Raw genomic sequence first — 14,611 nt, forward strand, 5'->3', positions numbered from 1 at the left:
TTATATAACAAAATTGAGTAAAATTGCATGATGGGTCAATTGAAATCTCTAACCTTATTTTCATTAGTTTTAATTGTCATCTTTGTTGTTTTGCTACCTAATTCTCAATTAAAGTCAATTTTAGTTTAATTTTAATTAATCTTAGCATAAGTTGTTTCTAATTTACTTATTTCAAGTTAATTCGACAGTCTAAATGTTAATGAAATCAATATAAATTTTGATAATTAAAGACAATCTATTATATTACTTATGCAATTCCATACACTTGCGAATGCATATTAAGTTTTTTGTACCATTGCCAGGATTGGCAACTTTAATACTAACCAGAGACTAATTTTGGTTCTTTGATATAGCCTTGCTACACTGACCCTGCTGCTCTTCCCATTGACATATCTCTGGTGATTGCCTTGGCCTGGTGGCAGGTTTCTTCTGTGCCTCTTTGGTTAGGGTTAGTTTTCTTGGGCTAGGTTGTATATAGAATGGACCTTAAAATCATGTATGATTGTAGCCCATGTATGATTGTTTCCCATTAATGAAAGCTCTCTCAACTTTAAAAACAATAAATAAATAAATAAATAAATAATCATTGACCATTGTAAAGTACAATTTTGAACATGGCCTGGAATTCATGCCATGGAAGTGGTGACGCTACATAAGCAAATGCAAATTGCACAGCAACCAAGAATCCAGAGGATTCTCGAAGATGTCGAGCATTGAGCCTCAATACAAGTCTCAAACAGCTTCAATATCATTATATGGAATGTATGTCACAACGAATACAGATAACAGAAGAAAAGAGACATAATTATTCTAGATCAATCCCCCACCAAAAGTACTTCTAATATATGACAAGGAATGTTACAATAAGAAGAAAAAAAAAACTCTCAAAACCAAATAAACACCCTCTACATCGGAGAAAGTTACATTGAGCAGCACGTCGGTTGGCTCTCTACATGGAGATCATAAAACAGAAGAATTCCAATTCCTTCGCGAAGGAAGTTGTGCTTTGTGTGTGAATAGGGCTCCAACAATGACTCTAGGCTAGGATCGGTACCCGTCTTCAAAGTGAAGGTTCTATCTGGTGGTGCTCAAGGTTCCGCAGTACAATTCTTGCAAAAATTTTGGCTTCAAGTGGTGCAGTTGCTGCAGCAGCTGCAGCACGCACAACTCGTGCAGCTCCAGCATTCTGCATAAGACCTGCATGGTGCATAGCATGCCGGCCTCCAGGAATGGTAAACTGCAGGAAGGATCAAGTTCACATAATAAATCTTTAGGAAAAGAACATTCATTCAATAATCTTATAGGAAGAGAAATAGTAACAATAATGAGCTCAAAGAGCTTGGAAGTGAAAACTTTCAGAGATATTGAGGAGAGGGGGTTTCAGGCTCCCAGCATGCAATTAATACCTGGAGAAGAGCAAATGCAGCACAAGCCTTGAGTATGGAAGAGGGATTTCGTAGCATGGCAACAAATCTTCCAATTTCAGCTCCACTAAGACCGAAAAAGAAATGCAGGGCAGAAAGGGAAACCAGTCAGGAATATCAAAACAAAGACTAGTAGGTATTATGTCACATAAATAAATAAATAATAACAGTGAACCTGTAAATGTGAATTCATTCATGAGAAGATGTACCAAGGAACAACTATGAAGAAGATTAGATGGCCCTAGAATGAAATGAAGAATATTTGTGTAGTGCAATCCCCAGAAGACAAGAATGCCAAAAGACATGATAGCCTGATTAGGTTTCAGCATAACCTTAGGAATTGAACAGAAAAAGATCTCCAGGAAACTGGGATGCAGCATGAGAAAAGAGAATTTTGCAGCTTAATGACGGTTTTGGGAGAAGGAAGTTGAGAGAGAGGGAGAGAAATATAACCTGCATCTGAGATGTCCTGCTTCTTGAATACGAGCCCTCTCTGTTACTTGTGCCAAGGCTGCTGGAGCTGATGATGCAGCAGCAACAGCAAAGGTTTGTTGGTCAGAAAATGTCAGAACAAAAGTTTCAATGTGCTTCAAAGCCATTCTTCTAGCCCCATCTAAGCTCACACTCTTTGAAGTGCTTTCTGTCGTAGTTCCTATCAATGCAAATTCATCCATTCTGCATAAAGAGAAAATACAAATTATTATTTTAACCAAAATTTGCTTTATTTTGGAGGATTTAAGTATGAAGTAATGAGGTTTCTAAAATGTTTGAAAACAGACATAAATAGCACAAGTTCTAATAAGAGGTGATAGAGAATGATATCAAGCAATTAAGTGCATTTTCTGCCTACTCTCGGAAGTATTTTATTGGATTATATATATATATATATATAGGAGTTGGAAATTGAATGTATAAAAAGTGTAAAGACTTAACATTTGGATTATTCTGGGGTGACTAGCATGCCCTTTCCAAAATTTTATATCAAAAAAAGAGATACAATAGGAATTTTTTCCCTTTTCTATTTTTGGAGGTGATAATGGGGGGATGCTTGGCTAACTGGGAGGGAAAAAGCTTCATTTCCTACTAATTATGATTCCATGTAATCAGGTACTTCCTAATCCATAAAAACAGTCCTATAGACTTGTTGTTCTAGAGAAATACAATAGCATTCAGGCATATGTTTTAAGTTAATTTTCCAATTTTATTATTATTTTAACAGTAGATGTTTTTCTCAGCATATATAATTACTACATCCCATAAAAGCAGTCCTATTAATAGACCAGTTATTCTAGAGAATGCAATAGCATTCACAGAAATATGGGTTTAAAGTTAATTTTCCAATTTTACTAATATTTTTGTTTTGTTTGAGAACTCCGCCTAAGTAGTTTGTACTTAGCCGGTCCCAAACCTGGATAAAGGAGGAGGGTTGCGGTAGGTGACAACCAACGTAAAAATTTCGTCACATCTCATGATGTGGATTCAAAATGCTCATGGAGGTTTTGGTTTTGACAGCAGAAATGAGGAAGGAAAAAGCATCATAGATTTTGCTATGACATACGACCTAATACTAGCAAATACCTACTTTATAACAAGAGAGTCACATTTAGTGACTTTCAAAAGTGGGCAACATAAAAGCTAAATTGACTTCCTCTTAACCAGGAAGACAAATAGAGCTTTATACAAGGATTGCAAAGTCATTCTGAGAGAGGCTTTTACAAGTCAACATCGGTTAATGGTCTTAGATGTCAAGTTAAGGAACAATTCAAGTAAGGTTAGAAGAAATAGTGTAGCTCGAACAAAGTGGTGGGAGTTCAAAGGAGTAAAGCAAGTGAAGTTCAAAAATGAGTTTCTCGAGTCCGAAGATATGGAAGCCGGATATGGAAGCCAATGGTATATGGATACAGATGGCATCAAAGATTAGAGAAGTAACTAGAAAATTACTTGGAGAGTCCAGAGGACATGGACCACCCTCAAAAGAGAAATGGTGATGGAATGAGGAAGTACAAAAGGCAGTGAAGAGAAAGAGGGAATGGTATAAGAAATTACCTAAGTGTGATAATAATAAGGCATATGAACAGTACAAGATAGCAAAAAAAGAGGCAAAAAAGGCAATTAGTAAAGCAAGAGCGCAGGCCTTTGAAAGGTCATATGAGAAATTTGAAACTAAATAAGAGGAGAATGATATTTATAGATTAGCAAGGATGAGAGAAAAGAAATATCAAGATCTCAATCAAGTTAAGTGCATTAAGGATAAAGAAAGAAAAGTGTTGGTGAAAGATGAGGAAATTAAAGAAAGATGGAGAAATTATTTTGATGATCTCTTTAATAATAGTCAAAATAGTAACGGCGTGAATATAGACTATAGATCAATAGAAAAGAACGTGAATTATACTAGAAGGATTAGATCTTTAGAAGTAAAGGAAACTATTAAGAGAATGAAAGTGAGTAAAGCCTGTGGACCCGATAAAATACCAATTGAGATGTGGAAGTGTTTGGGAGATATGGAAGTGGCTGGGAGATATGGAAGTGGCATGATTAACTAAATTGTTTAATAAAATTCCAAACTCAAAGAAAATGCCTAATGAATGGAGGAAGAGTATTTTAGTACTTATTTTTAAAAATAAAGGAGACATACAGAGTTGCTCAAACTATAGGGGAATTAAACTTATGAGCCATACAATGAAGTTATGGGAGAGAGTTGTGAAACATCGACTACGTCACGATACTTCTGTCTCTCTCAATCAATTTGGCTTCATGCCCAGTCGTTTAACTATGGAAGCGATCTTTCTCATTAGAAGCTTGATGGAGAAATATAGAGATGTGAAGAAAGATCTACACATGGTTTTTATCAATTTGGAGAAGGATTATGATAGTGTTCCGAGAGATGTCTTATGGAGAGTGTTAGAACAAAAAAGAATATCTATTAGGTACATACAAGTGTTGAAAGATATTTATAAAGGAGCAACTACTATTGTGCGCACAGTGAGAGGGGACACAAGAGATTTTCCTATCTCAGTTGGATTACACCAAGGTTCAGGTGTAAGTCCTTACCTTTTTACATTAGTTTTAGATGAATTGACAAAACATATACAAGAGAGTATCTCTTGGAGCATGATGTTTGCAGATGATATAGTTTTGATAGATGAGACACGAGAAGGAGTCAATAAAAAGCTAGAGCTTTGGAGAAGTACTCTAGAGTCAAAGGGCTTTAAGTTAAGTAGAACGAAGACAGAATACATGTATTGCAAGTTCAGTAAAGGCCGAACTGGTGATAGGGAAGGAGTTAGCTTGGATGGAGTGGTACTGTCCCAAAGTAATCACTTTAAACATCTATGCTCAGTCCTTCAAGTAAATGGGGGATGTGAGGAGGATGTTAGTCATAGGATTAAAGCCAGATTGTTGAAGTGGAGACGTGCCATGAAAATTTTATGTGATTGCAAGATTCCCAATAAGTTAAAAGGAAAATTTTACCGTACAACTATACAACCGGCCATGTTATATGGTAGTAAGTGTTCGGCACTGAAAGAGTCGTATGTGTCTAAGATAAGAATTGCGGAGATGAGAATGTTAAGATAGATGAGTGGTCATACTAGATTAGATAAAGTCCGTAATGAAAGTATTAGAGAAAAGGTAGGAGTGGTGCCAATTGAGGATAAGTTGAGAGAAGGGAGATTGAGATGGTTTGGTCATGTGAAGCGTAGACATACGGAGGCTCCAGTTAGACAAGTAGAGCACATTAGGTTAGAGGATAGAAAGAAAAGAAGGAGTAGACATAAACTGACTTGGAGAAGAGTAGTACAACATGACCTAGAATTATTACACATTTCCGATGATTTAACCCAAAATCATCTAGAGTGGAGAAAGAGAATTTATACAGTCGACCCCAAATTTTTGGGATAAAGGTTTAGTTGAATTAAGTTGAGTTTTGTTTTGTTTGAGGATATTACAGGACATCCCATAATAAAAGGAAACACGGACTATAATAGAACAGAGAAAGTACTTCAATTATATTTTGAGACCGCAATTTTGGATTAACTTCAACAAATATGGTCAATACAACTCACAGGAATATCAAGATATGTAGTGCTGGCCGTGGGCTAGTTCTGAGTCTGATCTAGCAGTTCTAGTTCATGCACGGGAGGAACTTGAACCAGACTGCAGGGGGGCAGTTCCCCACGATTCTGGTTCAATCTGCATTGAGGCAATCCAAAGGTTGAAAATTGTTCTTTTAAAAAAATGGTTTGGACCGGATCGGGCTGAACCACTGATTCCAGTCCAGTTCAAGGGGGGAGGGACTGGGACAGGGGCTCCCCCAACCCCCCAAAGACTATTCCGGTCTATGTGTATGTATATGATATCCATGCATGCAGAAAGGAGATAACCTACAGACCAGAACCTAATTGGGATTTCAAAGGACTTAATACCTTCCATCAAACATGTATGCCAATGCCAATGCAGCCATGAAGCGCGCCATCTTTGATACTGATGAAGAACATAGATGCACGAGTGCAGGAACTCCACCTTCTTCTACTATCCTCAGAGCATTACCTGGGTTGAAAGCAAGATTCCAAAGTGCCCCTGCTGCAGTTTCATGGACATCCTAAAAGTGAAAATATAAATAGAGCTTCAGTCACATTCTACAAATAACAGGAAAAACAAGAGGAAAGTTGTCAAGTTTCTAGAAATTTATCCACTTATTTAAGAATTGAAGACTCTAAACACCTATATAAATGAATATTGAAGTTAAAAAAAAGGGACAATAAAATTTAAAAATTAGAACAAAAAAAATGTAAGTACTTATTTGTCATGACATGAAAATAAATAAATAAAATGTACAATGATGCACTCATTAACATATCTCTCAGAGCAATGCTTGAGATGACTAGAAAATTTATAGACATTGGCCACTAAGAAATCAAAATACTAACCTCAGCCTCAGATCGTGCCAGAGCAATTAGAGGTGCAACACCTCCTTCTCGTCCAATGGCAATGCTAATAAAGACCAACAAGCATATATATAACATTAGCACATATACTCAAACATGATTAATAAAATAAAATCTTTTTCCTACAGTATTTGCATATACACGTAGTCAAGTACTGTGCCAAGAACAACAATAATATAAAAATCACAAGGATTGAAGATAAACCAAGAATATGTAAGCAATTAGCAGTCTGTAAAGGGCAAAAATAATTTGAACCAGTCATACAAGTACAGATGTCAGGTGTGTCATTTTGATGATGCAGGAATGCCAACCTTATTTAGCTTTATAATGATCAGATGTTAGCAAATTAAGATCAATTAAATGGACATTTTTCTTACATTTTTTTTTTGGAGGGATTAATCTTCCATCCTTGAAACAATCATGTTAATTGTTAGACGCCATGTGGATTACTTGCAAATTCATTTTCTCAAACCATATGCCCCATACTTATGGTTATCATCCATTGATGCTACAGTCACCAAAATGGGTACCCAGTAACAAGTAACTGTGGGATACTTAGATGCCTGAACCGAGTAACCATGGGATACTCGGATACTCGGAAAAGGGGTTACTCACCCAACCTTACGCACGATACTCAGATCACTTTACAAGATAAGAATCTCGAGATATTTGCCAAAACTAAAGATTTGTTCACATCAGGACTCTGAGACAGGATGACTCCTAGTCCCACTCAACTACCAACTCCTAATCTTAACAGGTATCTACACCAAAGCTTATCCTTTCATAGTCCAATTCCCATTGCTGACTTAGGCATCAGAGCGATGGTTAACTAACCCATCCAGTGTTTCATTTCCTGTCTTGCATATCCAATTCCCAGATTCAGCACTCAATACCCGCAGAAGAGGAGAACAACATCATCCATTACATATTGCACAATATGTAACAGATTTTGAGGGGACTGATCTGATATTGGTTGTTTCATGTACCAATCAGAAATCACAGAGAAACAGTCCTGTATCAGTCTGAGATGGGTGCAATGGGTGATAAGCGACATGACATATGGCAGATCTGTGTAAAATTAGAAATTCTTGCCTTGTTCTCTGCTGTTTAGTGTCGTTTGTCCTTAGGCACTAGGCAAAGACTGATGCAATTAAAAAAAATAAATTCCTACTTTTTTGGAGAATTGAGAGAGTCTTTGGTTCTATTGATACGAAGGGGAAGAAGAAAGAAGAAGAAGAACAAGGAGAAGAAAAGGATGAGAGAGAATTTGGGGAGGGGGTGTACCTAGTCTAATGGCAAGACTGTTGATAGAATTCCAGAAGTTTTTTTTTTTTTCATTGTGAAACCTTTGCAACCACTAGGGGAGGACGAGTGACGGTGAGAGAGAGTGTTTTTCTTTCTCTTTTTAAAGTTACCTTTTAAAGACCTAATATATATATAACATGGGCTGGGGTTTTAATTTTTATTTTTAAACTTAATACATACTAGAGTTTCTTTTATATGGTTGCTTTCAGCCCCATATTGAAATGTTAATTTAAATTTTTTATTTAGAGTTTTTTTTTTTTTTCAAATTGTGTCTTTGATCTTTTCCTTTTTCTACTATAAATTATTGGATATACAATATTGCTGTGATATTTAGTTCAATCCTTGATTTAATGTTGACTTAGCCATTTTGCTCATGGTTAAAAGAAATTCATGGTGGCAGACGATTGGGTCCGAAACAGACCAATTCAATCAGTTTATGATTCTGATTCTGATTCCATTATTTAAAATCTTGGCCACACCACTCAGGCACCCACTTTATGCAGCCACTGTTTATCTCTGCCTTCCACCAGGAAGATCACTCTGGTTTGAAGAATCTACACACAATGGGGTGGAGGGAACTGGATTTCTTTGGTTGAACAAATAAAAAAAGCAAATATAAAATATATTAACTGGGCAATCAGAAGATTTATTATGATCTCTAACAAACGGAAAAACAAATAGAAAAAACTAATTGCACATACCTATTGGCTTCCGACACCGACAATCCCCAGAGAGCTCCAGCGGCCCTCTCTTGTAGACCAGGAGAGGCATTTGAACAGGATTGAGCAAGAGCAACCTGAATAGCCACATAAGATCAAACCTTCAACATGCACTGGCACTTTCAACTACATTGAACATGCTAAAATCTGGCAATTGCAATCATATGAATTCTACAGGAAAAATTGTAAAGCCAAAAAATGATAGTATAAATCTCGGAACTTGGCCATTGGCGGTATTACAAACACATAAAGAAATATCTCAAATGGTTTCAGCAATAACCGCCATTAAAAAAAAAAATTGACATGGCATAAATATTTCTCAACAAGACTTGGATTAAGCAAGATTTTACATATATGATGCCATGAACATGATTTAATACATTTTAGTTAAGTTCTATGGAATTCATTTGGAAATTCCCTCTATTTTGATGGAATTTATTTGATTATGTTAAATTCTGCAGGATTGAATTCTGCTTTTTTTTCCTGGTTCCAAACATGAAAACACGCACAAAATTTTGTGGAATTCATTTGTTCCAATCATGAATTATCATCTCCAGTTTCACTATTCTTTACCTCAACAAGCAAAAAGAAAATATTCCCTAACAAAAACAGACCTTTCTTCTTGATGAATCAATAACCAGCAATTTCATATCATAACACATCAACTTAAACCAAAAAACAAAAATCCCTAGTGTTGTTTAATTCTTATCACTCATCACTTGTCATTAGTGTTGTACTCAGACAAAATTGATATTTTTATTCGATAAGGAATAAATCATTTATTTAGTAATTAAGAAAATAGTTATGAGATAAAGAGCTTCATTAGACCTTCTAGTCACGTAAGTCAACTGAACAGCACTTTGTCGTCTTCTACAAGCATATCCCATAAAGCACTTCTTATTGTGTGAAATCAAGCTAAGACTATCAATTTCGAAGGGTAAAAAAATTCAAGACTTAGCAGTCAAAATATCATACCAAAGCCTCAACACCACCAGCCGCTGCAATTGCTTCTCGATTCCTGTCATCAAAAGATAAGTTCCACAAAGCACCAGCAGCTTCCTGCCTGTTGAATGAGCAGTTTAAATATCATATATTGGATAAATCTGCTAATAAATAATATAATCTTGCTTGCATGCATTAAAAGTTTTGGTCCATATTTCTAAACTACAATTGTCCCACAGCAAGCAATTTTCTACTGTAGTCCCTATGAGTAGAATCCATATCATAAGGTGTGACGAAATTTTTACGCTGATTGTCATCTACCGCAACCCTCCTCCTTTATCCGGGCTTGGTAGTGATATGTTATATGGTAGTGAGTGTTGCGCACTGAAGAAGTCATATGCGTCTAAGATAAGAGTTGCAGAGATGAGAATGTTAAGGTGGATGAGTGGCCATACTAGACTAGATAAAGTCCGTAATGAGAGTATTAGAGAAAAGGTAAGAGTGGTATCAATTGAAAATAAGTTGAGAGAAGGGAGATTAAGGTGGTTTGGTCATGTGAAGCGTAGACACACGGAGGCTCCAGTTAGACAAGTAGAGCACATTAGGTTAAAGGATAGAAAGAAAAAAAGGGGTAGACCTAAATTGACTTGGAGGAGAGTAGTACAACATGACCTAAAAGCATTAAAATTTTTTGAGGATTTAACCCAAAATTGTTTAGAGTGGAGAAAGCGAATCTATATAGCCGACCCTAAATTTTTAGGATAAAGGCTTAGTTGAGTTGAGTCCCTATGAGTAGAATTCTATATGTCTAATATAACTAGACATGACAACAAAACACCACAGAATGAACTACAATTTACAAATACATGGAACAAATATAGTTTTTCACTAATACATGGCTGAAAGCCAGGAACAAAGGCTAAGAATTATTACATAATGATACGTAATGAACAAATATCAAAAATAATTACTGCAACTCACTCTGAAAGCTGCTCAAGTAAGTAATATAAGTTAGGGCTGCATAAATAAACTACCAGACACCTTCATGTAAGCAAAATAAGCTAGGACTGCATAAATAAACTACCTGACACCTTCATGTGGTGAACGTGTAAGTTGAACAAGTGCTTCAAGAGCACCAGCCTCTTGTCCAACAGCAGCATTGTTAGTATTGCTGTCTCCATGAGCAGCCAAGTTAGCTAAGGCACGAGCAGCCTGGCAAAACCCAAGTTGACCAATTAAAATGCAACAGATCAATCCCTCAACAACATTTCCCAGCTCCCCCAACAAAAAAGGGGAAAAAACTCTCTCTCTCACACACACACACACACAAAAATACAGAGTACAAAATCATCAGACATCAACATATCAGTGTTTAAGCAGGAACCATGACAGCGGATAGAATTTGCAAGCATGATTAGAGAACAGTTATTTTAGATCACATATTGTACAATAAGTGGCAGACTGCTGAGTGCAAAAGCAAACACATTACACATAATAAAACATACCATAACAAAGAAAGTATTCCAGGAAAGATGTAGAACGTCTCAAATTTCAAACTAGAATTTTGGAATCCCCACACTGAAGTCAACTATAGCTCTATCAGCTATCTACCGTAACTGAAAACTAAACTCACTCAAACTGGAAACACATGTGAACTTAATATCAGAGCAGGTTCTTATCAGAACCCACAAACTGAACCTTATTGAAATATTATCACAGCCAAACATTTGTTTTCTAATAAAGCTTTGCGCAATCTATATAATCATGCAATTTGAATATGGTTTACTCTCAAATTAGGCTTTTCCATTATCTCATTTTGGTATACTGTTTTATTAAGTGTGACAGCTAATACAAATACACAGTCCCAACTGTTTATTGCAACATTTCTCATCATGCACTTTTTCTTCACCTGCAACTTAAAATGCAAATTGACGCACCTGCTCTTGCACTCCCTCAAACTTGCAATTACGAGCAAGCATCACTAAAGCATGCACGCCACCTGCCAGAGCAACCTCCATGCTACACTTGTCATCAGCCGCCAAATTAGCCAAAGCACCAGCTGCACGTTCCTGAAAAACATGCAAATGGAAACCAGCACAAGAATTAGTTATCATACAATGGCTACTAGAATTGCATGCAAAAGAAAAAAAATAATGCACACAATTGAAGTATTTCATATGACTAAAATGTTGCACAGGTTATTAAAGACCGGACCAGAACTCCATCACCGCCAGAGGACCATTTGAATATAAGATCAACTAAAGCTTTTACTCCACCAGCCTCAGCAATGGCACCCTGGTAATAGTTTTCAAACAAATGAAATTAGAAGTATAGTGCATATGTCATTTGATAATAGATTTGATAAAACACATGGCATTTTCAACCTTGTGCTCTTCTCCAACTGAGAGATTCCAAAGTCCTCCAGCAGCCTCTTCAGCCACCAGCCTGTTCATGGACCTTGCCAACCCAGCAAGAATGTTGATTCCTCCTTCTTCTGCAACAGCTTTTGCAACATTTGCATTCACGGACAAGTTTGCTATAGCCTACATAATTTAACAAATCAACATATTCAATTGAATTCCAACTTTTCCACAGCAAATCAAGCTCAGGAGTTACGTGAGTCATAGCATAATGCAGTGGATATTATACAAAATCATAACCTGTATCTGATTAAGCTGCTTAATATTTTGAAAATTTAAACATTATATAAAATGACAGGACCACAAAATAATTGGCTATGAAAATCACCTTAGCAGCCTCTGACTGAAGACCTTCCCTCCAGGATTTGGCAAGGTCTAGAAGGAGGCGTATACCACCATCTCGCATAACTGCTTCCGCCCTTCCACAATCTATGCTAGCATTTTCATCATCAATGACCACAAAAGTTGCAAGTCCTGTGGCTGCCCTTTCTTGCACATCTTCCTGTGAGCTCTGCATTAAACTAAGCAATATTGCTGTACCTTGCTTTAGCCAGAAATCATCCAGACCTTGTGGATTGCTCTCAGCAGTACGCAGAAGTGTATGAGATAGGATCCATTCTAGCCAAGTCATGATATCATCTAAGTTTTTGTGCTTGTTCTTTGAATTCCTCCAATCTAAAAATGCATTTTTCCCTTTCTTTGAATTTGTAGTATCGGCAAATAAAGAAGCTAGTCCTTTAAAAACATCGGTGAAAAGGGCAATTAATAATTTGCCTTTGTACCTATTTGCACTGAAGGTGGTGTCTTCTTCAAGAACTGAACAATTCAATGCACACAAAACCTTCAAGCTATGAGATGATGATAGCAACCTAGAAACAGCTGTTGGACCAATATCAGTTCTTGAAACATCTAACCCAATCAGTTTAGGCAGCTTATGCCAAAGATGTGAAATCACACCCCATTTCATATTTGACGTCCCAGCAACTGAGAGGAAACAAACAGATACTACGTTTCCCAATGCTACCTCATCAACATTAAGACAGTCCAAGAACCCAATATCAATCAAATTCGGACAATGCTTGGCCAAGGCATTAATGGCATCAGCAGAAACATCCCTAATTCCTGACAGCCGAAGTTTCATTAGTTTAGGACAGCAAAAAGCAATTGCTCTTATAGCATCACTGCTGATCCTCTCACAGAAGTCAGGGCCAAGTTGGAGGCTTTCAAGTAACTCATGCCGAGCCACAATCACAGAAAGAGTTGCATCTGTTATTTTCCTACAGTAATCACCACTTATTTCACGCAAATTCCTAGCTTGGAGATGTATTATTGCATCAGCTGACTCTGCTCCACGAAACCTAAGCTTCTGAAGATTTACACATCTAGAAGCAAGTGACGCCGCCATGGCAGCATCACATTTGTGGGCACGGAGATCTAATGACGTCCACAAGCATGGGGAAACGCCTAGAGCCCTCCATGTCCTACATGTTGATGACAAGCTTGCACGGTCACGATAATTCAGACAGGAAAATAGTTGAATTACTGTGTCATCAGGCAAGCTAGTCCAATCAACAGCCTCATTGCTATCAGAACATGAAACCTCATCTTCAATTTCAGGAAAACTAGGCAAAACCACCTTCTCCTGTCCCTTCTTTGCCACTTTGCGCCGCACCCTACGACTCATATTTCGATCAAATAAAAAAGCACAAGGTACTAATACCTTAGGACCCCAGACACCTAAATCCTATAACCAGTCAAGAAACAAACAATGACCCATTAGAACATACCCTTTAAACTTAAAAACCCAGATAAGAGACCAGGAAATCAATACTCTTTCAACTCAAAAACCCTAATCTTCAGCCAAGTAATAGAATTGCGTTTATAAATCACACGCGATTAAAGATTTGCAATACACAAGTCACCTTAAAAGGCCACCGATGTTGATAGCCCAATAAGGTCTTTAGAGTTACAAATGCATTGCAGAGAAAGCAATCACGGCTTTCTCAAACCTTGGAGCTGGAGCTTTATAAGCTTGCGTGTAAACCCTTAAATCTTGAAGCTTGTGAATTAAATCAGTTGCCTTCAAAGGAACTGCATAGAATAAGCGTCAATGGAGCTTCAATAGATTGCAAAGAGAAAACCCAACAAAAGAAAACAAAAACAAAACTATAAGGAATGATATTAGAAGAATTCAGGTGGGCAATGGAGAGGAGAAGAAAGAAGGAAACCCTCAAAACATTTATGTTTTTACTCTCTCCTCCAGTTTTTTTCCTGTTGGGCAACAATCGTAAAGGAAAGAGAGGAGAGAATAAATAATAAGATTGAATTACTGCATTGAGGTTGTGAAGGAAATAGTGTGAAACTACAGCTCATTAAGGCAGTATCATATGGCAATCACCTCACCTCCATTGCTTAATACATGTATTCTAATTAATTTTTCTTTTTTCTATAAAAAATTGTATCTTGTTTACCATGCTTTTTTCCAGCTCCTTTTATTTTCTCTTTAATAAACATGAGGTTCAGTTAAAATTGTGAATTTTATATATATATAATTGGATTTAATTAAAATTTAAATTTTAAATTTCATAATTTTAAAAACATGATTAATATCACATGAAGATGTGATTTTTTTATATAAGATGATGAATTTTGATTCCTCTAAAGCCCAAACTAAGGATGCATATGGTATGGAATGTTACATATATGTAATTATAGCATGTAATTATTGTAATAATAAATAGAAAGAATATACAAAATTCTTTAGTTGTGAAAGCACATGACTTGCACGTGCTAGCTAGTTAAATTGATTTACTTTATTTTTAAATATAATTTTTGTTTTATTATTATACTACCTG

At 36.5% G+C, this 14,611-nt stretch overlaps 1 protein-coding gene across 1 annotated transcript; it reads right to left on the minus strand.

The window, feature by feature from the left end:
- Nucleotides 1–727: 727 nt before the first annotated feature.
- LOC110654718 (protein ARABIDILLO 1) lies at nucleotides 728–14,154 on the minus strand. The gene is made up of 12 exons (XM_021810804.2): nucleotides 12,085–14,154; nucleotides 11,721–11,879; nucleotides 11,551–11,631; nucleotides 11,274–11,405; nucleotides 10,421–10,548; nucleotides 9,370–9,457; nucleotides 8,377–8,471; nucleotides 6,353–6,416; nucleotides 5,849–6,024; nucleotides 1,878–2,099; nucleotides 1,407–1,491; nucleotides 728–1,237 (listed from the first exon to the last, which is right to left on the minus strand). The coding sequence occupies exons 1-12, from the start codon at nucleotides 13,438–13,440 to the stop codon at nucleotides 1,061–1,063; spliced, it is 2,763 nt and encodes a 920-aa protein (XP_021666496.2). The 5' UTR covers nucleotides 13,441–14,154; the 3' UTR covers nucleotides 728–1,060.
- Between the last annotated feature and the right edge of the window lie 457 nt (nucleotides 14,155–14,611).

This window comes from Hevea brasiliensis, chromosome 9 (assembly GCF_030052815.1).
Source record: "Hevea brasiliensis isolate MT/VB/25A 57/8 chromosome 9, ASM3005281v1, whole genome shotgun sequence".
In the NCBI taxonomy this organism is placed as follows: domain Eukaryota; kingdom Viridiplantae; phylum Streptophyta; class Magnoliopsida; order Malpighiales; family Euphorbiaceae; genus Hevea; species Hevea brasiliensis.

Coding starts and splice junctions, on each gene's coding strand:
- LOC110654718 (XM_021810804.2), bottom strand. CDS start 13,440: ATGAGTCGTAGGGTGCGGCGCAAAGTGGCAAAGAAGGGACAGGAGAAG. Junction 11,632..11,720: donor CAGTTGGAGAAGAGCACAAG/GTTGAAAATGCC, acceptor AACTATTACCAG/GGTGCCATTGCTGAGGCTGG. Junction 1,492..1,877: donor GCAGGACATCTCAGATGCAG/GTTATATTTCTC, acceptor TTTCGGTCTTAG/TGGAGCTGAAATTGGAAGAT.